This window comes from Penicillium hordei (genome assembly GCF_028827395.1).
Source record: "Penicillium hordei strain IBT 12815 chromosome Unknown utg000002l_segment0_segment0, whole genome shotgun sequence".
Classification (NCBI taxonomy): domain Eukaryota; kingdom Fungi; phylum Ascomycota; class Eurotiomycetes; order Eurotiales; family Aspergillaceae; genus Penicillium; species Penicillium hordei.
Window position 1 is genome coordinate 264938 of NW_026623143.1, and position 24541 is coordinate 289478.

Consider the following 24541-nt stretch of genomic DNA (forward strand, 5'->3'; position numbering starts at 1 on the left):
CTCTTCAATTTTACGTTTCCTGAGGCCAGATGTATACTGTCTTCCAGCCGAGATTCACATGTATGTGAAACCATTCTGCAAATGCATCCGGATGTCTAGATAAGTGGCAACTTGAAGTCCTGGTTCGCTATGTATGTAGTTCGAGGTTACACTGATCCACTGAATTGTCAGCTGAGAACGATTATCCTTCATGTCTCGTATATGACAAGAAGATTTCGAATCCAATGGTAATTCCTCGTGGCCGGTGAAGTAGGGTAGGGTGTGCTGGATGCCGATCCCAACCGGGATTATTTACTTGATAGTTCTGGGAGCATTTGCCACTTTTATCTTCGCTGGTATTCAAATTTTTCCAATTTCAGTGAGATGCATTTTCACATGTGTGCAAGTCTAGAATTGCGTATTAGAGGCAACCGAGCTTCCGCGAGAATAGAAAAAATCCATATAGTTTAAGTATCCCTCAAGAACAATTGATCCCACATTTCAAATAATCATACTCAAATTCTACAATATGCTATCTGACACATCCCATCGAGACGCAGCTCCCGCGGCTTTAGGCTTGTTTAGCCTTGTGGTCTGCCTACATTTATTCCGATACCACCCGGGCCTAGCCATGAAGGACCTCTTCTATATAATATTTCCTCTTTCAATAGAGATATTACACCATATTGGATGGTTCAAAGCATTGAAAAATGTTCTGACCCCTTTTGCCGGAGGTGTTGGCTGTGCCCTTCTTGCTTGGGTGTCAGTGGTAGCCTATGTTCAGCGGAATCTGATCTTATGGCCAGAAGAGGACTCAGAGATAGAAAGGACCCTGTTAGGAAGACCTCTTCTCTTCCCAGCCCGGCTTACACATTCACGGATGTTTCCAGAAAAGTATAATTATTGGATCAACTATTTCCTTGTCGGCATTCCTGTTGGATTGCGTGGTCGTGTTGGATCTGTGATTTCCATTGACAGTGGTGAACCTGGTCCCAGCTCCCCTCCCAAAAGTTCTCTAAGATCATTTGTGAATATGATGTTCGGAAAGCTACTTTGGTTTACAGTTGATACAGATCTGTATCTTCATCGCGGGGATGGTCACCTAGGCTTGGTCAAAAAGTTGGAAAGTTTTCTAAAAGAACAAGCAAGTCCACTTATCTTGATTGAGATGTGATCTTTTGCTAAATATTCTAGGGCGAGGATCCGAGGCAATACCCTTATGCTTACATTGTCAGCATTCCTAGGTTTCTCTGGTGGACAAAAAGTCCTATATCGTATTGGTATCTTTACTCGCCCTCGAAAGAGCTGAGCGCAATCATCATGGAGATCAACAACTCGTTCGGCGAAAAGAAGAATGCCTTTACTCGACTTACTCCAGAAGATTCCTCCTCTTTTGAGAAAGCAAAAAGTTGCGAGGTGATCAGTACTGCATCAGGAACAGGGCCTAATGGCACTCAATCTGTTCGATTCATGTCTTCGGCCCCTACTGCCAAATACTACAAGGGTAGCTGGAAAAAAGACATTTTCGCTTCGCCTTTTGAGAAGGTCGAAGGCTCGTTTGCCCTTCGATTTGTCGATCCTCTTGACCCAGCACCTGACAAAGGAGGCCCGTTGCACACCAACATGACCCTTATCACTTCCTCTGGAAAACCCAAAATTACAAGTCGACTCTTTTCGACAGCTCCTCCCCTTGACCCTTTATTGGCACCATCATGGGAGGTGCTAATATTCCTCTTGAGATGGTCTTTCACCATACCCATCTCTTTGGGCAGGATTGTCGTGGAAGCCCTCCGTATCCGCTTCAGAGGAAATCTACCTTATCTGAACAAACCGGAAGTGAAGCGCAATAACATCCCACGTAATGCATCAGAAGCAGAAAGGTATTGTCTCCACTTCCTTATCCATGCTCACCCACCGCTGCTAGGCTGATGATCTGCTTTATCTAACTCATACTTCGCAGTGCTTTGGAGCCCGTCTTCCAACTTTATCTTTCCCACCTTGTCGATGCGTGCTCATTCCCTCTAACGATGATCTACATCCCTGCCAAATCACTACACCTCCACCCTGTATCTATGCGTTCCCCTATCAAAACACCCACATCTGCTCCACGGCCCACTCTGACGATTCAGCCCCTTACGCCTCAGTTTTACACAAACATCCTGAAGTACACAGATGCTTCATTGGGATTTACCACTGAAATAGAACATTTGCCCCAGGTCTGTGATCCGGTATCTCAGCGCCTCTGGACTTCTGACGCGGCGCTACTCCAAAAATTGATTGCCTGTGCAGGTACCTTTCCCACCTCAGAGGAGGCTCGGTCCGTGTTCCCATGGCGGCGCGAGTCGGCACCTAAAACATTCATGGATATTTTTACCGAGTCAAACCTTTCAGTTGGCATGTGCAGGAGATATCGGGCAGCAAAGATGCACTGCTATCTAACAGAAAATCTGGCGTGGGGTTCATACAAAGTGGCAGCGGTGTACACCTTCTTTCTGCGTCTGGCACTCATGTGGATCATTCCGAAAGGTCTGGGATGGATGCTGTATGGCACTACTGCAGTAGTGAAGCCTGAGCACTTTCTGGTAGTGTCAAGCATCATCTTTTTAGGGGTCCGGATGTGGGCAACGCTGAGCGACTGGATCTATAGTTGATTTGAGCTAAATATACCTTCAAGCTGAAGATGCGCTCCGTTTAGTTTGACACAGCGTCAAAGCTCATGCGTCTTGTGCTAAATAGGTGTACGATCGGATCACTGGATTTTCTGGGTACATATGAGTTTTTGCGATCCTGTCTATATATTGGCTGGCTTAACCCGTGAGGTATGTCTGGGTGACATCACATAGATTTCAAACAGGTAGCTGATATCTGAACTTCCAACTGCCCATTTATCCCACGTGCATCCTTGTGTAACCAGACCAACACACATGAAGCGTAGGACCAATTAGGATATCCCGTACCATGAGAGATTATTTTCGAGGTATGGAGGTGTCAGGTGTATTAGATTTACAAGCGAATACATCTGATACGGTGTCCACATGGCTAGAACTGGGTATTTTATGTCGAATACCAAGTCCGAATACATGGTAGAAACCAGGTAATATACCGGAAACATCATGTGACATTGGGTACCAGGCATACCATACAAAAGTGCATATTACAGTTAGTCATCATGGCCCGCATAGATTGTTGAAATAGCGGGTTTTGTCATTTTAGTTAGAGTTGTCAACATTGGTCATTTATACCATACATTGTTCGTACACCAGCTTTCCGTCATTTTACTTAAAGGATCATGTGACATCTGGGAACAGCCAGATCTATATTCCAGAAGAGCCGGTTCCACGTGGACATATTTATGGTGCTTTGCGCTTTTGCAAACACTCCATTCGCCATTTAGAGATATCTAGGAGCTCTAGACCAATTTTGCTTGATGCTTTGATAAAGTGCGAAGGTGAGAGCTGTCACGTATTCACAATGTCAGTCAGGAGACTTCTAGCGTGCTAATATATGGTGAAGGGGACCGTCTTCCGAATGACACAGTCGGAGTGGTTGAGCAGAGCAGAACGCTCCAAGCGACCGAGTTTGCAGAAGCTAGACACATCATTGAGTCAATTGATCGGATGAAACGAGATCTTATGGGCTTTTTCAAAAAGTTTCAACGGGAATATGTGGTGAGCCTGGTTTTACTACGAAAGCAGGCTATGCCAAATTGATAGCTAGGGAACTCTGGAGTAAAGGCCAGTTATGTGGATTCTGTCATAACAAACGGGTCATTCCCTACAAATAAGTTAATCACAGATAGAACTCTCGGTTTGACTCTTTGGACCGTTCCTTGTAAAGCTAGCATCTAGTTGTGGGGTTACACAAGATCATCTCGGATGTTACCGCTACTGATAAATTTGGTTTAGGGTTTTGCAAAGTAGCTCGAAATAGACACGAACAGGTCGTCAGGGGTCTCTGCAGGGACGCTCGTGCAAATGTTCTAGTGATATTAAGATGGGCATTGAAGCAGCTTCCAACTGTAGAATTGCGCTCTACCTTGAACGCCACTTGAATGAGGAAGGTGTTCTGCACTTGGCCTTGAAACTACAGATAGGCTGTGATTGCTTTCTTGGATTCATTTTTCCACCGTCTGGCACAATCCAACTCCTCCCCAATTGGGTCTTATTGCACTTGTCTAGATACTTGACACTTCCATTTTCTTCAACACACAAAACAAACATCCTCTTCCACATAACCACCATGTCCAACGAGCAAAACCGTACATTCTCTTTGCACCAACCCCAACTCCAACCCCAACTCAAACTGATCAAACATGAATAGCCGGACTCCTCGGTGGCGTCGGCGATACCTTGGGAAAGACAATCGGCGGCGTGACAAACACGCTGGGCAGCACAGTTGGCGGCCTCGGCTCAACTGTAGGCAACGCAATATCAGGGCTTGGACAGACCGTCTCGGGCGCGACGGAGGGTGTCAGTAATACGACAAAGAGCGCAGGACAGGGCGTACAGAGTGGTGTTTCTAGTCTTGGAGGACGGAAGCAGACTGGGGATAACCCGCTTGGGTTAAATAAATAGGTTATGGAATTCATGAATTTATGATGCAGGCCGTCGTGCTTGTCTTTTCTTTTACTCGGTGACTGTTATTTTTGCATGTACCCATGGTCAAGCTTATAAGATTGTATGTGATGTTATAGTTGCAGAAATTGGTGATTTTATGAGTGGGAGTGGAAGGGGATTGATTCATTTGGATGCATCTATTGGGCTTATTTGGTCTAGGTTCCCGTATCCCCCATACCTTAACCAGTCTTCCCACACACGCCTTTCCACGTAGAACAAGCGGGAATGGCTGTGAGTCTTCGGAAATAGCCCCAATAGCTTGTGGAACCCGAGCATTCGAGTGGGTCAACAGGAATACTGGACAGTGACAGGCTATCCGGAACAAGACTCCGTTCACTAAGCGTAATATTCCTCACTCGGGAGATTCGGAGAGAATTCTTGTCTCATGGGGTAGCGGCTTTCGGTTCCGAGGTGTGTTTCGGTGGATTGCCGGATGCCAAATATCAAAGGAATATGTAAATTCACGAGATATGAAGTCGAAAGAGCAGGTACGTTCCTAAAGTGGGAGTCGGAGAATACTGATTTCCTAAACCTCAATTCTCCGTGCTTTTTTGGATACCCTGTTTAACATCAGCCAGATGCGCAATAAATGCCTTTTTTGAGTCCCTACACCGCATCGTGCCAGCAAGCTGCCTGTAATTAACTCGGAGAGCATATACCATAGTTACAAGTTCGTTTTGTATTTAGCTAACAGGTACATAAGTAGAGCAAGAACCTCGTGTATCTAGCTACCATGCCAGTTCCGGTTTGGCCATACAACTAAATGCCTCCAACTGCGAACAAAAGCTCTCATCTTCTGCCGAATTCCTCGACAACTGAGCGTTCGGGGTGGCCGGCCAAATCTCCGCTCCTCCTTGCTTTTCTTCATTTTTTCGGTGTTCCATGAGCATTTTTCTGACGCTACTTTGGAAGTGTATAGGTCCCTAACGTCTTAGTTAGTTGTTGTCATAGTAGTGGTATGGTTGGATGTTACCTTCTCCTTGCTAGGGTGTAGTTCACCATTGGTGAAAACCCCAGCACTCAGGTTCTCCTGCGTTCCAACACAGAGCTCCTTGTCCTCGTCGAGCACTTGTCTGTAAAACGCATTGATATTCTCGAATTCTTCGTCGGTGGCATCCCGGTGACGGTAAACCTCGTTCTCAATCTTGCTTGAAGTAGCAGATACAGGAATCATGCGTTGGATATAGAAGAATTTATCACTATTTCAGTTAGCCCAGCCATTTACAAACTTGAAAGGGTAAGAATATACTACTCACGTCACCGTAACAGAAGTCGTAGGATAGAAGTACGTAATTGCCCGTCGAAACTGGCTATCAGAGCCCTCCTTATTGAAAATATGATGTTCCATATACTGTGCCTTGGGCTCAACCCGATATTTTGGCAAATCTGAAACCCCATTGATAAGCGGGTGAGAAGTAGCGCAATGGTAGCACTCATTATAATTCTCAATGACACCCTTCCAGTTCGCCTCCAATTCCATCTCCCAGTAATGATCGAATTTGAACTCGGCGGCAAAGTCAAAGTCCTGCATGCGGGGCTCTTCATCAACCTTCTCGTAATCATCTTCCCATTTCACGTCCGTTTCACCGGCTTGCAAATTCACCCATACAAAGCCGGCTTTGTCGACGTGAACATGGATTGGGAATAACGAGTGTTGGGTTTTATCGAAATCGGGCACTGTTTCGAATCGCGGAGCTTTGGCAAGGTTACCCTTCAGGCCGTATGACCATCCGTGGTACTTGCAGCTCAGTATGGATGTTGTGCCGGAGGGAGATTGGACAACGGGGAATGCGCGATGACGGCAGACGTTGTGGAAGCTGTTGACTGTACCATCTCGGTCCTGGATAAGGAAAAAGGAGAAGTTCGCAACCGTGAAAGACAGATAATCTCCCGGTTTCTTGAAACGGCTCGAGTGGGTGAGCAGCATCCATCGCTTAGAGAAGATTGCCCGTCTCTCCAATTGGTACATTGCCTCTGAGCGATACCATGAGGCTGGTAGACCACGTGGAGGGTCCTCTTTTCCCGTGCTTCCTGGGCCGAAAATCCTCCACATTTTGGATGATATGTAAACAAATTTAGGTCAAATTTGGGTTACGAGGGACTATGGCAATCACGCTATATAGCATGGTACTCTTGGTTGTCGTGAGGGGGTGCAAAATGGGGGAGTGGGGATGTACATGTGTCAAGCGATAAGATACTATTGTAATTTATGTCAATACATTGGATTCTACCCTATACAACGTGGTAACTTCAAAATGTCAAAGATGGGGGTCTGCAGCCTTGGCTCGATAACGCTATTACCCCACCAACGATGGACCTAGAAATAATGTATACACGTAAGTCACGCTGCGCAAGTTCAACTTTTATTTATGATTACATTGTATGTTTCTTCTGTGTTTCGGATTGGTGAGACCTGTTACTTTGGTCTTTATTACGGCCTCCGCGCACTTATTCTTGGCGTATCTTCGGATTTTTAGAAAAGGGAACCTATCAATTGAAGATTATTGAAGATTGATCAATTTGAGATTCGAACGTCGAACGTTGACAAATTAATTTTTTGTATTTTTCCCCATTTAGGAAGTAAAACAGTCCGAGCTCATAACTAACAGAAATCTGTGTGTGGTACGGCAATGGATGGTATGGATGACATATATGTATGACTCTAACTAACTAAATTGACAAACTCCGCTATTTTTCCAATCCGTGTGGACGAGCTAACTAACAATGATATATAATTTTGTATGGAGCACGCCGGCACGGCGATCCATAGATTTTCCAGGGGTTGATACCCCTGGAAAATCTACCACAATATATGTCACCATGATATTCGATAGAAATTCTTCCAGATTCTCGTGCAACAATTACCGTGATTCAGGGTTCTGGTACTGGGAGGGTGGTAAAAGACGCTATTGCTTTGCGATTTGCTTCTTCTGATAGCGGTTTTCCCACCCCTGTCGACTCACTCAGCGTCTTGAAATGGGTGATGTAGAAGGCTGTGCAGCATCTACGGATTGGTACAGTTCGAGTGCATAATTGGCTCGGACCCTTGGGTGCCTTGAGCCAAGGATCGCATTCTTACGGAAATTCAATGACGGGCGAGCGGTGCAGCTCTTAAAGATCAATGCAAAATATAGTAGCACGGTGAACAACGGTATAGAAAGCGTGACAAGCTCCCCAGCCACGTATATACTAGTGAAAAGATTTGAATTGGGATAGCTTGTAAAAATCAAATATCTAGCTCGAGTGCACGATCTGCGCTTTCTAGTGTACAGTTTCATATTTCTATCTATCATGGGGAAAGCCTTTCAACTATATCAGAACCCGGGTACTACTATGGTACATATATACCTTCAGCCTTGTATTTCCAGATTCTATATTCATCCTATGTATATTCTTAGGCGCAGCCTGATGGTCAGACATACTCTTACAATAGTGTCCCCAATACTTAAATAATTTAATCATTCTAAGTAGCTTTAGAATTGCTGCGGACTGGAAGCTTTGTATCCCCTCACGTGTCCTTGGTCACATGATGAGGACCGGACCCGCTATTTGCGGCTCATCAACGCCTTGCGGGTCAGCCATCATATTTCTATCATTTAAGCTCCACGGATTTTCTGCCCTAATTGACGCGACGGCCCAGTGCCAGGGGCGATGGGCCGACCGCGCTCTGTTGTCCCGCTGTGCAGGTTCTGCCAAAAGCAGTTCAAGCGACAAGAACATCTCCGGCGACATGAGCGCACCCGTAAGAGATAAACTTCGCAACTCCTATCAGTTGACTAACATTTCTGGAGATACACATGAGAAGCCCTTCATATGTGAATGTGGCGGAAGATTTGCACGACAGTAAGCAAGCGTGACTTTTAATAAGATCGTGCGTACTGACTTGACCATCTCTCAAGAGATATGTTGACGCGCCATCTACGGCTGTCCCACAAGGACAGCCCGGAGTATTCTGATGTAGCTGTTGACGATCCATCCTCGCCACCCCAGCGAGGTGGGATATCTCGCAACTCTTTCGGTACTCATGAGCTTGACGACACCCAAGGGACCGGCTCCACCATTACTGAGGCTGGGTTGTCTTTATCCCAACATATTCCCACTAGCGACGAGCCACATATTCAAAGTGATCCTATTGGGCTCCCCTTTGAAGCTGATCTCATGGGAATTGCGTTGGAAAACACTGCCAACCAAACAATACCGTGGAATGAGACCGATGATTTAGACTTTCTTTGGAACGACTCGTGTCCATTTTCAGAGGTTCTACCTGCCAGCTTCTTCGACACGAACCTCTCTTTGGTGGATATTTCCCAGCAATATCAAATTCCTCTCCTGGAGCAACAGCAAACCTCCGAGCAAGTAGAGCAAGGGCAACAAAGCGTCGATAATTCTCTAGACATAAATACAGCGCACCGTTTAACAGCTCCGGGGCGGCCATCCTTGCCGGAACCGCGACCTTATTTCATGCAGCCCAACGTGGACCACGAAAATCACCCCATCGCTGCCAAGGAAGAGGGAGATCCATCGCAAAACCGTCAATTGAAAGGGAATTTTGCTCCTTCAATTTCCCCTTGGAAACTGACGCCTTCGGATTATGCAGCGCTTTCCAATGACATTAAAGAGACCGCCCTTGTTCTACCGTCGTCTTTTTCTTTGCCTTCCCGACACACTGTCTCTCGCTTCCTAGAAGGATTCTTTCGCAGTTATCATGATCACATGCCATTCCTCCACATCCCATCTTCCTCTGCCTCCTCGCTCGGCACAGAACTCATTCTATCACTGGCGGCGGTTGGAGCGTTCTATCGCTTTGAAGATGCAAAAGGGTACATGATCTACCACGCCGCACGGACACTCATCAACTGGCGTCTCGACCAACGCAGCGGCGTGGAGATTTCGAATCTAACAAAGACTTCCCACAGCTACGCAGAGACTTCAAATATACGACGTCACCCGCAGAGCTCCCCTACCATCAATAACGATGAAGATGCTCATCCTGGCTTATCTACAAAGACTCCAAAGCTTTTACGTTTGTTGCAGGGACTTATAGCCTTGATGACTTTGGCATCATGGGGCGATCGTGCTGTAGTGGGTGACTCACTCACGATGTCCGGCCAAGTCGCTATGTTAGTCCGTGAAATCGGCATCTCTACACCTGACGCAGGCCATGAGACATCTTCTTGGGAAGACTGGGTGGAGAAGGAGGAGCGCCGTCGAACACTATGGGTGGCATATGCTCAATCCAACTTACAATGCCTAGCCTTTCATTTCCCGCCCACGATCTTGAACCAGGAAGTACTTTTGAGCTTGCCATCTTGCGGCGAGGAATGGAACGCCCCGAATCCCCAAGAGTGGAGGCACATGCGAAGATTTCATACACCTGATTCCAGAAACTTCCAGCAAGCTTTGGGAGAAATTATCAAGGGGAATCAAATTCACGAGCCGGCGGCAGTCTCTGCCTTCGCGAATTATGTACTCATCCATGGCTTATTTCAAGAGATCTTCTTCGCTCGCAACACATCTTCTCTGGTAGACCAATCTACCGGGTCTTTTTCAATGGGCTTTGTGCAGGCAATGGAATCGGCACTGCGAGCGTGGCAGAATTCCTGGGAGGCAACCTATGAATCCACCCTGGATCCATTATCGCCTAGAGGACCCATAGGATTCAACGCCACGGCCCTTGTGCGCTTAGCATATATTCGTCTAAATGCCAACACAGGACCGCACCGCCAACTAAGTACTCGGAATCCCGAGGAAATTGCCCGTGCGCTTATCGATGGCCGACCTGCTGTCTGTCAACGCTCCCCTTTTCTTGACCGTGCGGTTTTGCAGTGCATCCACGCACTAAGTATTCCTGTCCGGTCGGGAATACAGTTCATAGCACGCACTCAAATGCTGAACTGGAGCATGCAGCATTCGCTTTGCAACCTTGAATGTACATTCCTTCTCAACCATTGGCTCCAGGAGATTGCTCGATGTATAGAGGTGTTCGGCGTTCAAAATTTACGGGACGATGAGCGTAAGCTCCTCAGCATGCTTTATACTGTTATCAGAGAGGCAGATCTTACTGAGATTTCAGATTGGGCGGATGATGATGCGGATGCAGTCCGCCGTCTAGCAGCATCTACTGCTCGACTATGGGCCGAAACATTTGGAGGGTTTCATGTATTCAATATCTCTCAGGTCATAGGCGAGAGTGTTACCATTATCGCTGATATCCTGGATTCCCGGCTGTCATCTTCGACTTGACATTGGAGAACAATGATCTAACTTCACAATTTGGAACAACTTCAGGCTCGCTGGCTTACACAGAAGAAAGGCCAATGAATAGAAGTTCTCTTTATTTCTGTCACAGTTCCCTCGCAATTGTCTGCTTCATTCTACGGCAGTCTATCCTTTTCAAAACCAACGTTGGTTACTCCGTAGCCCCGATCTCCGATCGAATAACGAATCCTATTAGTCCAATGATACTATCAATTGTGGAAGGGGAATGTGGCGTAAGATGGGTTCGCATTCCTCGGAAGACACTGGGGTAATTACTCCATGTATGCCCGATATCTACCCCATCCGGCATTAGAGGGAATCTAAATGCATTTCGCCCCACTGTTTCCATAATTAGGTAATTTCCCGCCACTCGATCCACCTGGGCAATAACAATCGATATGTAAGCAGATCTATAAGCTTTGGGGTAGAAAATGCGATGTGGTTCGAGTGGGGTAGAAACTGAGTACACAGCAACCTTTAGCTACGTAGAGAAATGAATGTTAAATAGAACGTTTCACCCTGCTGCAAATATCTCTGCTACAATTCAAACTCAATCATCACAATTGACTGGGACTTTTCAACTCCTTGCTTCATATCACAATGTCTTCTCACACTGTTCTTCGCCACACGACTCGCGATTCTTGGAAAAACATCCAAACATTCGTTGAGCCTCGTCCCACTGTTGGAAAACATGAAGTCCTCATTAAAGTCCGCAGCGTTGCTCTTAACTACAGAGACGTTGCTATCGCCACTAGCCAGTACCCATTTCCCGTCAAGGACAATGTGGTTCCGGGATCCGATGCTGCGGGTGATATCGTCGAAGTTGGCGAAGGAGTGACCGAATTTGCGAAAGGTGACAAAGTTGTCGCTGCCTTCGATCCGGCCACTCTGTATGGACCTATAAAGACCTGGCAAACCGGCCTAGGCGGCCCAACAGATGGAGTGCTAAGGGAGTACATCACGATTCCGGCCCAGGGTGTGGTGAAGGTGCCTGAGTCGTCCACTCTTAGCTACGCCCAGTGGGCTAGTGTTATCTGTACTGGTGTGACTGCTTGGAATGCTCTGTATGGAAACTTGGCATTGAAGCCCGGCCAGACTGTTCTTTTCCAGGGTATGCTATGCTATGTCTATACGACACTTCTTAATCTATCCCTTTAGACAACGGCGCTGATATTCAATTGATAGGCACGGGAGGAGTATCTATCACTGGCCTAGTGTTGGCTAAAGCGGCTGGTGCGACCACAATCATCACATCCTCTTCTGATGAGAAGCTAGCCTATGTGAAGCAGAAGTACGGTGTTGATCACATTATCAACTACAAAAAGACCCCCGACTGGGCAGCTGAGGCCCAGAAGATCACCGGTGGCCAAGGTGTCGATTTCATTCTCGAGAACGGTGGCTCCGGTACAATAAAACAATCACTGGAAGCAATCGCGTACGGTGGAATTATCTCCTGTATCGGATTCTTGTCTCTTGCATCCCAAGACGAGATGCCCGACGTCGCCCTTCTTGCCTTGGGCAAGGGAGCCGTTGTGCGTGGAATCATGGTCGGCTCGAAGGAGATGCTAGAAAATGCTGTTCGCTTCATCGGCAAGCAAAACTTGCAGATTCCGGTTGAGAAGGTATTCAAATTCGGCCGTGATGAGGTTATTAAGGCTCTTGACTTCATGACAGGTGGACAGCACATTGGAAAGATCTGCATCGACTTTTAGGCTGGGCATTCCTGACAAGCATTCTTTTCCAAAACATAATCCATAAATCCATGCACTGAATCATCCCCTACGCAGGCGTATAGTGGCCTAGCCAAATCATGAATCAGGCGCGGAATAATAATAATGAAAAAAAAAAAAAAAAAAAAATTACTAAGGCGGGGACGTGTTCGAGTTGCAGCCCGCGAACCAATTTATATGTTTTCTGCTGCGGATTACCTGAATCTGTTCGTAAAGCGATCCATCTGTTGATGCCTGACAAAAATGCCCTCGGGTGAGAATTTGAATAGTACAGTACAAAGAACAATTGAAAAAAATATAGTATGAAGGCCTTTTCCGATTTAATTCTATGCAGTGCATGGAAGATAATTCATGTGTAATCCACGCTCGGGTGATGTTGCAAAGCACCAAAGGAATGCGGAGGTTTCATGTCGTGGTCAAAAAAGGATTGCTAGATCGGACAAGAAAACCCACTTAACAGCCTCCTTAAATTCGTTATGTTGCCATTCGGTCAATTCCCCCTTTGGAAAAAGGAAGGACGATTCTTTCCCATTTGCCTGTTGGAGTACAGGCAAAATCCCACCGTCATGAGCTATGATCTCAAGCACATTTTGACAGGCATCGAGTTCTTGAATGCCTTGTATACTCCACTGGCATTTGTCAATGTCGTGAGTAAACATTGCAGCGGCCTTGTAGATTGGTGACCGTTCGATATCGCTCTTTTTATTGATTTTTTCAGTGATGCTCCCGGGGCACACGGACGCCTGTTTCGCATGTACTGCTACATGCAATGGGATAAGATCTTTAGGAACGGGGGCAATGTTGGACGGGCGAAATTCCCCGGGGTGATGGGCACAATCCTGATATCTGTCAGCACCGCTATTGTAATAAAGACATCAATCACTACTCACCCCACCCATTAAGATGAAAGAGTCAGGCTTTACACGAGCAAAGCCACAGATAAGACCGGCGGAATGACCCGGAACATCCAATAAATAGAAGCTCCCGTCTTCAAACCAGTCAAAAGCTTTGAAGCGTCCAATGGAGATGGACTCTTTAGAATTGTCAAAATCAAGTTCATTTACACGACGCCCCTTCAAATCAGCCGATTTCACCGGTGACTCCGGATTATCCGGATACCCTGGGGTAGGTATATGCCTCCGTGAATCCCGGCCCGACAACCAACTCCGTGTTGCTGGGAAATTTGGATGGATCCCCAATATGATCAAAGTGTTGATGAGACCAAAATATCGATTTGATTTCGTGTAGTTCAATTCCATTCGCGACCAGTATGTCGGGCACGTCCTGAGGCACTTCCATTCTCCACCCCACACTTGGATTGTTTATACGATTCGTCATGACTGGGGCGAGATTCTGAAAGTCCTTCCGCAGAGACAGATCAAACAGTACCCGACCTTTTGATGGGTGGGTTATTAGAAAGGAATAAGAAGGGATTCGAAGGCGCTCATGGCCATCTATATTTGGAGATAAGAACTGTTCTGCTGGAAGATCGAGGCGAGCACCACTGGAGAACATTAGCATATTATATTGCTCATGGCGAGAACTTGAAATTCGAGCGATGCAGGGAGACGTTGTGCCAATCAATCAAGGAAACGGAGACAGTTTGCGTTGACATTGGAAACCCCAGAACGGGGTGAAGCTCTGTTACCATACTTCTAATGGTAGTTAGAGACACCTTAGGGATGTTAAGGAGAAGATATTAGTTTGGGATTGTGAAATTGCAATGAACGAAACGCCGGGGCAGATTACGCACATATGATGCTTGAGTCAAAACTGCAGTTATTTCAAGTCAATAGCATATTACGTCATGTTCTAGATTATGTATGTCATGATATACGTTACCGTATCAGAACTAATCCTTTACTTGCTATTGCTATTAGTTTCGTTGGCACCTTATTTTGTGTAGATGACGTAGTCGTGTTTCTCGAAGATTTCGGATTGCAGTAGAAACCGGAGGAGCCTACTCCAACAATCCATCACTAATCGACACTCGGCTGATATATAATGGCTTTTCGGTGTGCCCTGAATTCTGTTTCGGTTGTGAATGCCGTCCACAGTGATATTTTTGCATCGAGAAATTCATTTATAAACCCGAACTGGTCATACTCGCCCCTAAATGACTTGATGGGGTGGGCGCCTTAGGCAGACATACACCTTAACATGGCATTACATTCTGCCATGTAAATTGATTATCATAACCTGTGACCTTGCCCTGTTAATGACATATGTGCCTTGCAGTGATTACGTGAAGGAATACAGTCCTGGTCAGAATGCGAGCAAGGGTGAAGGGGAAGGGAAAGAAGTCACAATCTCTATTACAACTGCGAGCAAAAAAAATCAATCGGCAACGATGCGGTGCCCGCACACGTCATTTACGCCATCTTGAAATGGCAACGTGTTCAGCCTTGTTGGCAGGATTTGATGATTACTGTGAGAAAGCAAGCTCCGATACCAAGACCGGTCAAACTGATGAATGGAGCAAAGCTGGGGCTCGATCAGAGCACTTTTACCGTGTCTGTAAAGACATTCCTCACCCCAAGTTGAAGAAATCCGAGCAACTTCTGAAGGTGATTTTTTTGACTTCTCCTTTCCCCCATGTAGTTCTACAAATAATCAAGTTGGAAAATCCTAGAACATTAGGATAGCACCAAGTGGTGCCATCAAAAACCTCTCATTGTTGAATTGTCCTTTTGTCACCGCTTGGTTCATGGAGCTTGACGAACCTCCTTGTTGGTGTTCAAACTCTACATGCCAGCTTATCTACTCTGGATCAAAATGCTTATTAACAAGTTCAATGATCCAGGGACTTGAAAGTCATGATCATGACTTATGATGCTGCGTCCGCTGGAGTCAATCTCCACCAGGCTTGTGACAGCATGATTGTGTCGGCACCTTAACATCTTCCACCGGTCTTTTCAGCTGTCTAGATACATGTTCAGGATGCTCAGCTGTAAACTTATACACAATACCTACAAACTCAGTTTCGGATCTCTGTGACAAGTGCTTTTTCAATTAACATTAAGCTATAATAAGGTCGTAGAAATTTTTCTACAGACGTCCACGGGTGGGCTAATAGTACCAAAACTGCTAGTGGTGTGACCTTTGATTCAAGGTCAGTGTTTCGTCGTTGTCGTTGATAAAGAAGTTTACAGCTCAATAATATATAAAATATTACAATAATTACATCACATAGAGAAATTGAGGCCAGCGGTAGACATACCCCAAGCAGCCAGTGAAAGTGAAGGAAAAACAGTGTGCCCGTTGTTCTTATTTTCAAAGTCATGTGTGTTAATTTCGTGTATTGAATCCATGGGTCCTGCAAGAAGAGTTGGAATCAAATGTACAAATTAAGGAGGTTGGCGTTGCTATATATATCATCGGAGTCCGCGGGACCCGAAGGGGACCACCCTTGTTTCAGTACGGGATATGCATTCTCCATCGTCTTCACCATTTTGACCGGTGCCTTCGGAACCCGCGGGAAGCGACAGGGTTCAAGGTTTCTATACAGGGGGCGGGTTCCTATGACGAAACAAGCCCCTTGGGGATTGTTTCTGAGCTTTTCCAACTGACTTCAATTGTTTCTCATCAATTGCAGCAAAGCAGATGTATCAAAGTGCCTAGCATGGCTCATAAAGAAACAAACAATGTCACCCTTGACAGTGACATTGAGTTCATACAGACACCGGTACCCAAGCCCTCGGCTTTCGGAACAGGTGAAAGCTGTGGAATTCCACTGACAAATGTCAGTCTATCAATAATCCTAACCTTGCCCAATCAATCGCTAACGTCCGTAGTCACCTGCCATCCACAATCCTCCTTTACCGGCGGAAGGTGCTGGCAATGAGAGCTTTTCTAATCGCGTATTGATCAGCGCCCTCGCGGGGGTTCCAGCTCTCCTAGCCTACATACTGGGCAGAGGCGTGAAAACGGCACTATTCCTCGGTCTCATTACTGGTTTGCCGGTCCTCATTGGTTTCTGGGCTTGGAAATCTACCTCTAGTCCTCGCATCAATGACAAGGTGAAACTGCCGGGTCGACCCATAGAGCACTATGTGACATTCAAAAACGAGGCTGATCGTGCGAAATGGCATGGACGAAAACGCGTCCCTATGCAAACCTTTTGTGAATTGTACCTGAATGGCGCAGTGGATTTTAACGGAGATTGTTTGGACATTATGGAATATCGACACGATTGGGCACACTTCGGATTTACCTGGGACCTGTTCAAATTCATTTTCCTGACCTTCGCAAGGGATGTGTTGTTTCATACTAAGTCCCAGGATGAAGAGCAGATCCGTCCAAACTACGACCGCGGCAACGATCACTACGCCTGGTTCCTCGGTCCTCGCATGATCTATACTTCCGGTATCATATCCGACACAGAGCGAGAGGAAACACTGGAAGAAATGCAGGATAACAAGATGGCGATTGTTTGCGAGAAGCTCGCACTCAAGAAAGGCGAAACAATGCTGGATATCGGCTGTGGATGGGGAACATTGGCGAGGTTCGCGAGTCTCAACTACGGAGCAAATGTGACCGGTCTCACTATTGCACGACACCAGACCGCTTGGGGAAATGACGCTCTCCGAAAGGCTGGTATCCCGGAGGCCCAAAGCCGTATCCTCTGCATGGACTACCGCGACATTCCCCATATGAAGTATGATAAGATCACGCAGCTGGAGATGGGTGAGCATGTTGGTATCCGGAAATTGACCGGCTTCTTCCGCCAATGCTATGATATGCTGCAAGATGACGGTGCCATGTATGTGCAGCTGTCTGGTCTCCGGCAGGCATGGCAGTATGAGGATTTCGTCTGGGGGTTGTATTTGAACAAATACATCTTCCGTGGCGCAGACGCTTCTACGCCTCTTTGGAATTACGTGAGGTCCCTGGAGCGAGCTGGATTTGAAATAAAAGGGTGAGTCCTACACGCGCATTCAAACTGTTGGGCGGGACTAAACATGAATATAAATAGTGTTGACACCGTCGGGGTCCACTATTCCGGAACACTTTGGAGATGGTACCGTAACTGGATCGGCAATACCGATACAATCAAGGCCAAATATGGCCAAAGATGGTTCAGAGTAAGATTCTTCCTACATGTGAATCCAATCTTTATCTAATCTTCAATAGATTTGGGAGCTCTTCCTAGCCTGGTCAGTCATCGCTTCTCGCCAAGGGAGCGCCACTTGTTTCCAAATTCTGGTTGTCAAGAATTTGAACTCAACTCATCGTGTCAATGGAATCGCTTCCCAGTTTGGCTTGTCTGCTGCCCTTGAGTCTAGCAGAAAGGCCGGAAAGTCGAAGTTGCAGGCAGTATGAGTCTACCAGAGTCCCGTCTACCGGGCCATGCTGGTAACAAAATATCCGAACCACGCCGTGTAGCATGGAAAGGACCGTACATAGCGCTTAAGGCATATATATTATCCTCATGGGATAATATGGTTTGAGTGGACATAGGGCAGACCATACATGTCACACCTGTGTTATGCTATACTCACATACTGAATCAAGACCAAGAGTCATATCAACTTATGGTGCGCGAGGAACAAAAGCGTAGATCAACTATGACGTTCCTAGTCGAGCTGATGGCAGTGGTTTGGATCGGGATTCGGCACCGACCTGTGGCTCCACCAGACTCCGGACACGTAAACTGTGCCATCCAATCGAACAGCCTGGTTAATAGCCAAATCTGTACGACCACTCGAGGTTAAAACCGCCCCCTACAATTCTCCTGCAACCAACGAACTCGTCATCAAGAATGGTGCGTCTGCTATGAAGCCGGTAAAATGGTCCAAATAGCTTGTCGGAGACACGATGTTCGCATGGATCAAATACCCATTTGTTCTCGGCAACGACCTTACCGGCGAGGTTGTCGAATTTCGCTCGGGAGTTACACTCTTCAAGCCCGGTGACCGCGCCCTGCGCGACGCACTCTCGATGGATCCCACCGTCAACAAGAATTCCGAGGGTTAATTTCAGAATTATACGGTGGTGTGTGCGAACATGGCATTGCCAATCCCGGATACCCTCTCCTACGAGGAAACCTGTGTACCTCCGTTGGGACTGTCCACGGCCGCCTGCGCATTGTTTCAAAAGGACACCCTCGCACTCCACTACCCTTATGCCACCTCCGATATTCGGTGATATGAGAACTTATCTGAAAAACTAATATAGAAACATAGTATATATCGGCTGTGGTTATTTGCCCCTTCTCTGGCATGGAGGAGTCGGGGTCAGCACACCGAACGCTGACCCCGGATCAAAACGACCCCAAATACAGTAAATCTCAACCAAGGGTTGCTCATGATGGTCAAGGACTAATTTTATGTGTTTAAGTGAGAAATGAAGGGGACTTTGGGAATTATAAGTTGATGTCGCCGATTCTGGTTCCAGTGATTAGAATGGGTAATTGCAAATATCTATAGTCTCGACTCAATAACGCTAGTTCCTATTGATTTACCCCACCGTCGATCAACCTGAGTACAGTCAGTGAATTCCAGAGCCAGAGAAAGGGATACGTACGTCTGCGATGTGATCATATCCCAGCAATTTAGGTGCTAGGCCGGGGTCTCGCCAAGCCAATGCTTCTCCCTCGGGCGTGGGAATCATCTGCATCTTGCGATCTCTTTCTTGCTGTTCCGCGCCGTCATGGAGGTGATAGAGGTATTGTTGGATATTTCCCCTCTCCACAATCATCTTCGTTCGCTGTTTGCGACACTCCTGGAAGATAGCAAGGGCTTGTTGCTTGGCAGTCAGGAACTCGGCTGAGGTCTTGGAGATGCCGGGGCTGTTTGGGAGTCGGGAGAGACATTCGCCTAGAACTGCTCCATCCTCGAAGGACATTCCAGCACTACAACTCTTAGCGAACGGGAAATTGAACACCGAAGAGAATCATACCCAGAGGCCAAATACGGCAGTGTAGCGTGGACTGCATCGCCTAGCATCACAAATGCCCCGGAGGGGTGAGTCCAATCAAAGTCTCCGAATCGGATACAAAGTCGCCATTTCTGAACAGACTCACAAAGCTTCAAAAGTTTGGGGATGCTGTGGTAGTCAGTATGTACTCGCGGTTGAAGGGAAGTATACAATGTACCGAGGATCCCAGTCTTTGAAAAAAGCACACATCTCTTCCACATTTCCTTCAATAGTCGATGCCAAAGATTCCTCTGGGATATCGTCGGGAACGAGTAGTACCATGTTGAACAACTCTCCGCCTCGAAGCACATAGTTCACTACAGGATTAGCAATGAACCCATGGGATGAAGAGAAAGGCATACCTGCGTGAGCATCTGGACCTAACCAGTAGTTGACCTGGGGATCTGTCACCAATTCTGCAAGATCAGGGTCCTTCCGCATCTCCTCCGTTGACAACAGCAAGCGGTATGCGAGATCTCCAGTCTTCACCGGAGGGTCGACTCGACCCAGCAATCCTTCCGTTAATTTCCCAAACACTCCATCCGCCCCAATGACAAGGTCTCCAATCCATTGCCTCCCATCCACCGCGTTGGCAGTAGCTGTGGTCCCATCTTCGCTCACGGTCACATCTGCCACACGAGCATTGCAGGTAATATTAACCCCCAACTCGAGGGCTCTCCTAACCAGACATTGTTGCAAATCCGCGCGGTGGAAGTCGCGATACCAAGTTCCCGGGTAGTTCCTCTCCGATGCGTGGAAGTCCAAGGACGAAATATGATTGCCCTTCCATCCAAGGAAGTTGCAAACTCGAGGAACGGTCATGTGTGGCGTCAGAGCCTTTTCAAGACCCCAATGCTGGAGTACACGCGAGCTGTTGGGTAGAACCTGGATGCCGGCGCCGACCTCTTTGATTTCCCGTGTTGATTCGAGAACCTGGACTTCATGCCCAGCGAGCGCGCAACTGATTGCGGACCCAAGTCCTGCAAGACCTGCGCCGACAATGACCACTTTTAGTTGGCATGACGAAAAGCGGACGTCTTGCTCTTTGATGCGGATTTGAGGGGCCATTGTGACGGGTGTGTAACGGAACCAAGATGAGGGATGTTTCGATTGTTGAATACTGTCCAATATTATGTGGTACAGGACTACTTATGATAGATAGGCACATCGAACATGGTTCCTCCATCTTTACTCGACTCGATTCCAACTATGGACAAAGATGGGGGTTAGCTTAGTCTAGGTATGCCGCTATCTGATAGCTTAAAAGGCCGGAATGTCTGAGGGGAAAGGGCTTCACTACACAGAAAAACGGGTATTCAGCTATACTACGATATGTTGAGAGTGAGTGCTCCCACCTGTCCTTGAGGATCTGACTTAACCGAGTAAGTTTTCTTTGAAAGGGCGCACGGCACTAGTAACTGGTGGTGCTCGGGGTTGTGGGCTGGCCTTTGCGCGGGGGCTCGCCGAGGCTGGCGCTGATGTAGCTGTGTTTGATGTTGTTCCACCCGAGGAAGGATTCCATGCAATTGAGAAGGACTGCGGTGTCCGAAGTGCGTATTACAAGTGGGTGTATTCAATATTATTCATTTGGGGGTTCAGTCACTAACAACAGCAGGGTCGACGTCTCATCTCAGGAATCATTGGAAGAAGGCTTCGCCAGCTTTCAAAAAGATTTTGATAATGCTCTTGATATCTGCGTTCCATGCGCCGGCATTAACCGCCACCTCCCATTCCTCGAATTTACCTACAAGGATCATCAGGATCTACTATCTATCAACGTACTCGGTCTTTACTTCACTGCCCAGCTCGCAGCTAAGCAGATGATTGCGAACAAGACAAAACATGGCAGCATTATTTTAGTGGCCAGTATGGCAAGCCATATCGCTGTGCGCAGCCAGCTGTGTTCCGCCTATTGTGGCACGAAAGGCGCGGTCAGATCGATGTGTCCTGCGATCGCAAAAGAAGTGGCCGAATATGTGAGTTCATCGCATCGCAAACCGACTTCTAAGGAACGCTATTAACTCAGCGTGACAGGGTATTCGAGTCAATTCCATCTCCCCGGGATTCGTGAAGACAGAGATGACAGCTTCAGTAAGCTCCCACCCAAGCAAAGTACTCCGATATGCGCTAATGACCAGTTCCCCCATCTCCTCGACGGCTGGAAGTCCGAAGCCATGAACGGTCGTATTGCTGAACCAGAAGATATCATGGGAGCGTGTGTATTCCTCGCAAGTGACGCGAGTTCGTACATGACCGGGTCGGACATTGTTGTGGACGGTGGGGTGACACGATGGTGATAAACACCTGTGAAGAGTGGGGGTTTTCCCCCGCATCGATTTGAACAATTCAATAAATAGAGATGATAGAAAAGAATCAAGAGTTTTATCAAGTCAAACAACAAATTCAATTTCAGTAATGTCACCAAGCGCAGACCACGAAGGATACAGAATTGGCCCTGTCGATGCTACCACTACTGTTGTGGTGGTGGGCGCGGGACCCTCGGGGTTGATGTTAGCGTATGTCAAGCTTTGTCTTCTGCAATTGACGAGATATTAACAGCTTCGAAGATGTAATCTTGTTCGCTTTGGAATCGCCGTGGTGATTCTGGATGATCGTCCCGACAAGACATCCACAGGCAAGGCGGATGGAATGCAACCCAAGACCATCGAGACATTCAGACAACTTGGGCTGGCGGACCCGTTAATGAAGAATGGAGCTCGGGTTTACGATATTTCCTTCTGGGTATGTTTCAAATCAATTGCTGGCGTTGGATCTGGCTAAAAAAATACTAGGAATCAACCGCCGACGAGTCCCTTAAACGCACTGGTCGCAAAACCCACTACCCCGAGCATGTCGGTGCCTCCGATCCATACATCTTGCTAGCCCACCAAGGGATGGTCGAGGAGGTCATGATCGATGATATGGAGGCGCGGGGGGTGTTCGTCACTCGCAATAGCAAGTTCGTATCTTGTGCGCGTGTGCATGGAACAAGACAATTGGATATTTTATATGAGGATGTTACTACAAACACTCCTTGCAAAATCAGAGCGGATTACTTGGTTGGGTGCGATGGAGCTAGATCTAAAGTCAGATCGTTCATTCCGGATGCTGAGCTTGAGGGAGAATTAACAAACGCGGCATGGGGAGTGCTGGATGGTATGTGTTTCCCGTATCTGGGGAGAGATTTTGGCTGATAATGTAGGCGTGATTGATACCGACTTCCCTGATCTATGGAGCAAAGTCGCGTTACGGTCTCATTCTGCTGGATCGATTTTGTGGATTCCACGTGAAAAAGGTATGACTCGATTATACGTTGAGTTGAGTTCCACCGATGGAGAGCGAGTGGAAAAATCAAAAGCCACCACTGAATATGTCATGAGCCGTGCCAGAGAGGCAATGCATCCATTCAAACTAGAGTGGAAGACAGTCGAGTGGTTCGGAACATATGTTGTGGGCCAACGGGTTGCGAAACGCTTCATGGACTCAGAAGCACAGATATTTATTGCAGGCGATGTAAGTTGCACTATATTTGGAATTAGCCTTGCCCCTAGATTAACTGATATACAGGCCGGCCACTGTCACTCAGCTCTTGCAGCCCAAGGTGCTAACACAAGTATGCACGATAGCTTCAACCTCGCATGGAAGCTCAACCTCCTAGCCCGAGGACTGGCGAAACCATCCTTACTGCAGACCTACGAAGAAGAAAGACAAAAGATAGCATACGACCTTATCAATTTCGACGTGGAGCACTGCAAAGCCTTCGCGGCAGGCGACGCAGAACTAGCCAAGAACTTCGACGAGAACATTCGATTCATATCCGGTCTCGGAGCCGAATATGCTCCAGGAATCTTGACACAAGCTCCAGCCACCACATCTCGTCTCCAACCTGGAATGCTCCAAGTCCCAGCTAAAGTTACCCGCTATATAGATGCCAACCCGGTCGATATTCAGTTGGATATTCCTCTTTTGGGTCAATTCAAAATTTATATTTTCGTACCGGATGTTTCCCGCTCGCAGGCATCACTTGATAATATCTGTCAACAATTGCAGTCTATTCTTGCTGGTGTCAACATGACAGCAGATAAGTCATATGCGAAGCATCCCAGGGGAAATTCCCCCTCAGATGGATTCATTCAAGCTCAGCGTTACACGGCTGTCTCCAATGCTTTTACATTTGCACTGGTCACGCAGGCTGCTCAGTCCGAGTTTGAGATTGCCGATCTACCGGAGATACTGCAGACTAGTCGGTGGACTTTGTATGTTGACAATGTTGGAGAACCAAGTTCTACGGAGAAGTGGTTTGGCAATTTGAACAAGGAGAAGATTGGAATTGCTGTTGTGAGGCCCGATGGATATATTGGAGCTATTGATACTTGGGATGCCGAACAAGTAGGTGTCATCGGGCAATGGTTGCAGGATTATTTCTCTTTCATGGTGTAATATCTGATGGAAGTACTTCGTTGAATGTGTATTTAGAAATTATAAGACAAATGAAATTAGTTACAGATTGAATAACTACGTTTTTATTTCTTTGGATCCAATCTGTAAGATGATGCTAATGATATTTTCTTTTAAATCCCACTTTTTTTTCTGTTTTTTTGGAGATTTTTTTCTTCAAAGAATATGGTTCAAACAAGCGCATTGTTCCTATTCGTATATTTCTGTAGTAGTACTTAATATATATACTGTTTAGCATGCAGATATACATTTCGAACAACGTCTTTTGAATGCCTGGTATTTACTTGTATATCCATAGTTGATATCGATACTACAAAAATGACAAGTTCACAGAAAGAAATTAGCAATCCCATCGCATAAACCCCAGATTTCTCACAATCAACAGGATCTGCATCCCAAAATGGAAGTGGAGACATATGTTCGAGGATGGGGGAGCTCATCTCATAGTGGGGGTTAATCTGCTTCCTTGATTGTCGATCACCACACCCTCAACCCTCATCCCACTATTCGAGAAACTCAACGATCCCACCTTCAGTGGAAAAGTAAAAAATGTAAACGCCAAAAATGGCATTCCATTACCCC

At 46.8% G+C, this 24541-nt stretch overlaps 9 protein-coding genes across 9 annotated transcripts; 6 read left to right on the forward strand and 3 right to left on the reverse strand.

Annotated features, from left to right (window-relative positions):
• Window positions 1–508: 508 nt before the first annotated feature.
• N7537_003419 (uncharacterized protein) lies at window positions 509–2630 on the forward strand (the record flags this gene model as incomplete). Its single annotated transcript, XM_056894477.1, has 3 exons — window positions 509–1090; window positions 1174–1859; window positions 1940–2630. The coding sequence occupies 3 exons, from the start codon at window positions 509–511 to the stop codon at window positions 2628–2630; spliced, it is 1959 nt and encodes a 652-aa protein (XP_056754225.1).
• A 1588-nt stretch (window positions 2631–4218) lies between these two features.
• N7537_003420 (uncharacterized protein) lies at window positions 4219–4553 on the forward strand (the record flags this gene model as incomplete). The annotated part of the gene is made up of 2 exons (XM_056894478.1): window positions 4219–4237; window positions 4300–4553. 2 exons carry the CDS (start codon window positions 4219–4221, stop codon window positions 4551–4553), a joined length of 273 nt encoding a protein of 90 aa, XP_056754226.1.
• Window positions 4554–5323: 770 nt separating this feature from the next.
• N7537_003421 (aromatic ring-hydroxylating oxygenase subunit alpha) lies at window positions 5324–6648 on the reverse strand (the record flags this gene model as incomplete). Its single annotated transcript, XM_056894479.1, has 3 exons — window positions 5324–5518; window positions 5569–5794; window positions 5852–6648. The coding sequence occupies 3 exons, from the start codon at window positions 6646–6648 to the stop codon at window positions 5324–5326; spliced, it is 1218 nt and encodes a 405-aa protein (XP_056754227.1).
• A 1598-nt stretch (window positions 6649–8246) lies between these two features.
• On the forward strand, window positions 8247–10838 carry N7537_003422 (FTFMHR domain-containing protein; the record flags this gene model as incomplete). Its single annotated transcript, XM_056894480.1, has 3 exons — window positions 8247–8337; window positions 8387–8438; window positions 8495–10838. 3 exons carry the CDS (start codon window positions 8247–8249, stop codon window positions 10836–10838), a joined length of 2487 nt encoding a protein of 828 aa, XP_056754228.1.
• A 615-nt stretch (window positions 10839–11453) lies between these two features.
• N7537_003423 (zinc-dependent alcohol dehydrogenase family protein) lies at window positions 11454–12565 on the forward strand (the record flags this gene model as incomplete). Its single annotated transcript, XM_056894481.1, has 2 exons — window positions 11454–11964; window positions 12039–12565. 2 exons carry the CDS (start codon window positions 11454–11456, stop codon window positions 12563–12565), a joined length of 1038 nt encoding a protein of 345 aa, XP_056754229.1.
• Window positions 12566–12999: 434 nt separating this feature from the next.
• On the reverse strand, window positions 13000–14086 carry N7537_003424 (uncharacterized protein; the record flags this gene model as incomplete). Its single annotated transcript, XM_056894482.1, is given in 3 exon segments — window positions 13000–13422; window positions 13474–13895; window positions 13912–14086. Coding segments are annotated over 3 exon segments (1020 nt in total), but the record flags the coding sequence as incomplete, so codon positions are not given.
• Window positions 14087–16205: 2119 nt separating this feature from the next.
• On the forward strand, window positions 16206–17917 carry N7537_003425 (uncharacterized protein; the record flags this gene model as incomplete). The annotated part of the gene is made up of 4 exons (XM_056894483.1): window positions 16206–16325; window positions 16378–17501; window positions 17559–17667; window positions 17717–17917. 4 exons carry the CDS (start codon window positions 16206–16208, stop codon window positions 17903–17905), a joined length of 1542 nt encoding a protein of 513 aa, XP_056754231.1. The 3' UTR covers window positions 17906–17917.
• A 1088-nt stretch (window positions 17918–19005) lies between these two features.
• On the reverse strand, window positions 19006–20569 carry N7537_003426 (uncharacterized protein; the record flags this gene model as incomplete). The annotated part of the gene is made up of 5 exons (XM_056894484.1): window positions 19006–19062; window positions 19109–19436; window positions 19484–19630; window positions 19680–19818; window positions 19864–20569. 5 exons carry the CDS (start codon window positions 20567–20569, stop codon window positions 19006–19008), a joined length of 1377 nt encoding a protein of 458 aa, XP_056754232.1.
• A 264-nt stretch (window positions 20570–20833) lies between these two features.
• N7537_003427 (Monooxygenase FAD-binding) lies at window positions 20834–23941 on the forward strand (the record flags this gene model as incomplete). Its single annotated transcript, XM_056894485.1, has 10 exons — window positions 20834–20842; window positions 20889–21064; window positions 21117–21477; window positions 21536–21592; window positions 21640–21778; window positions 21933–22017; window positions 22069–22243; window positions 22294–22657; window positions 22704–23014; window positions 23069–23941. 10 exons carry the CDS (start codon window positions 20834–20836, stop codon window positions 23939–23941), a joined length of 2550 nt encoding a protein of 849 aa, XP_056754233.1.
• Between the last annotated feature and the right edge of the window lie 600 nt (window positions 23942–24541).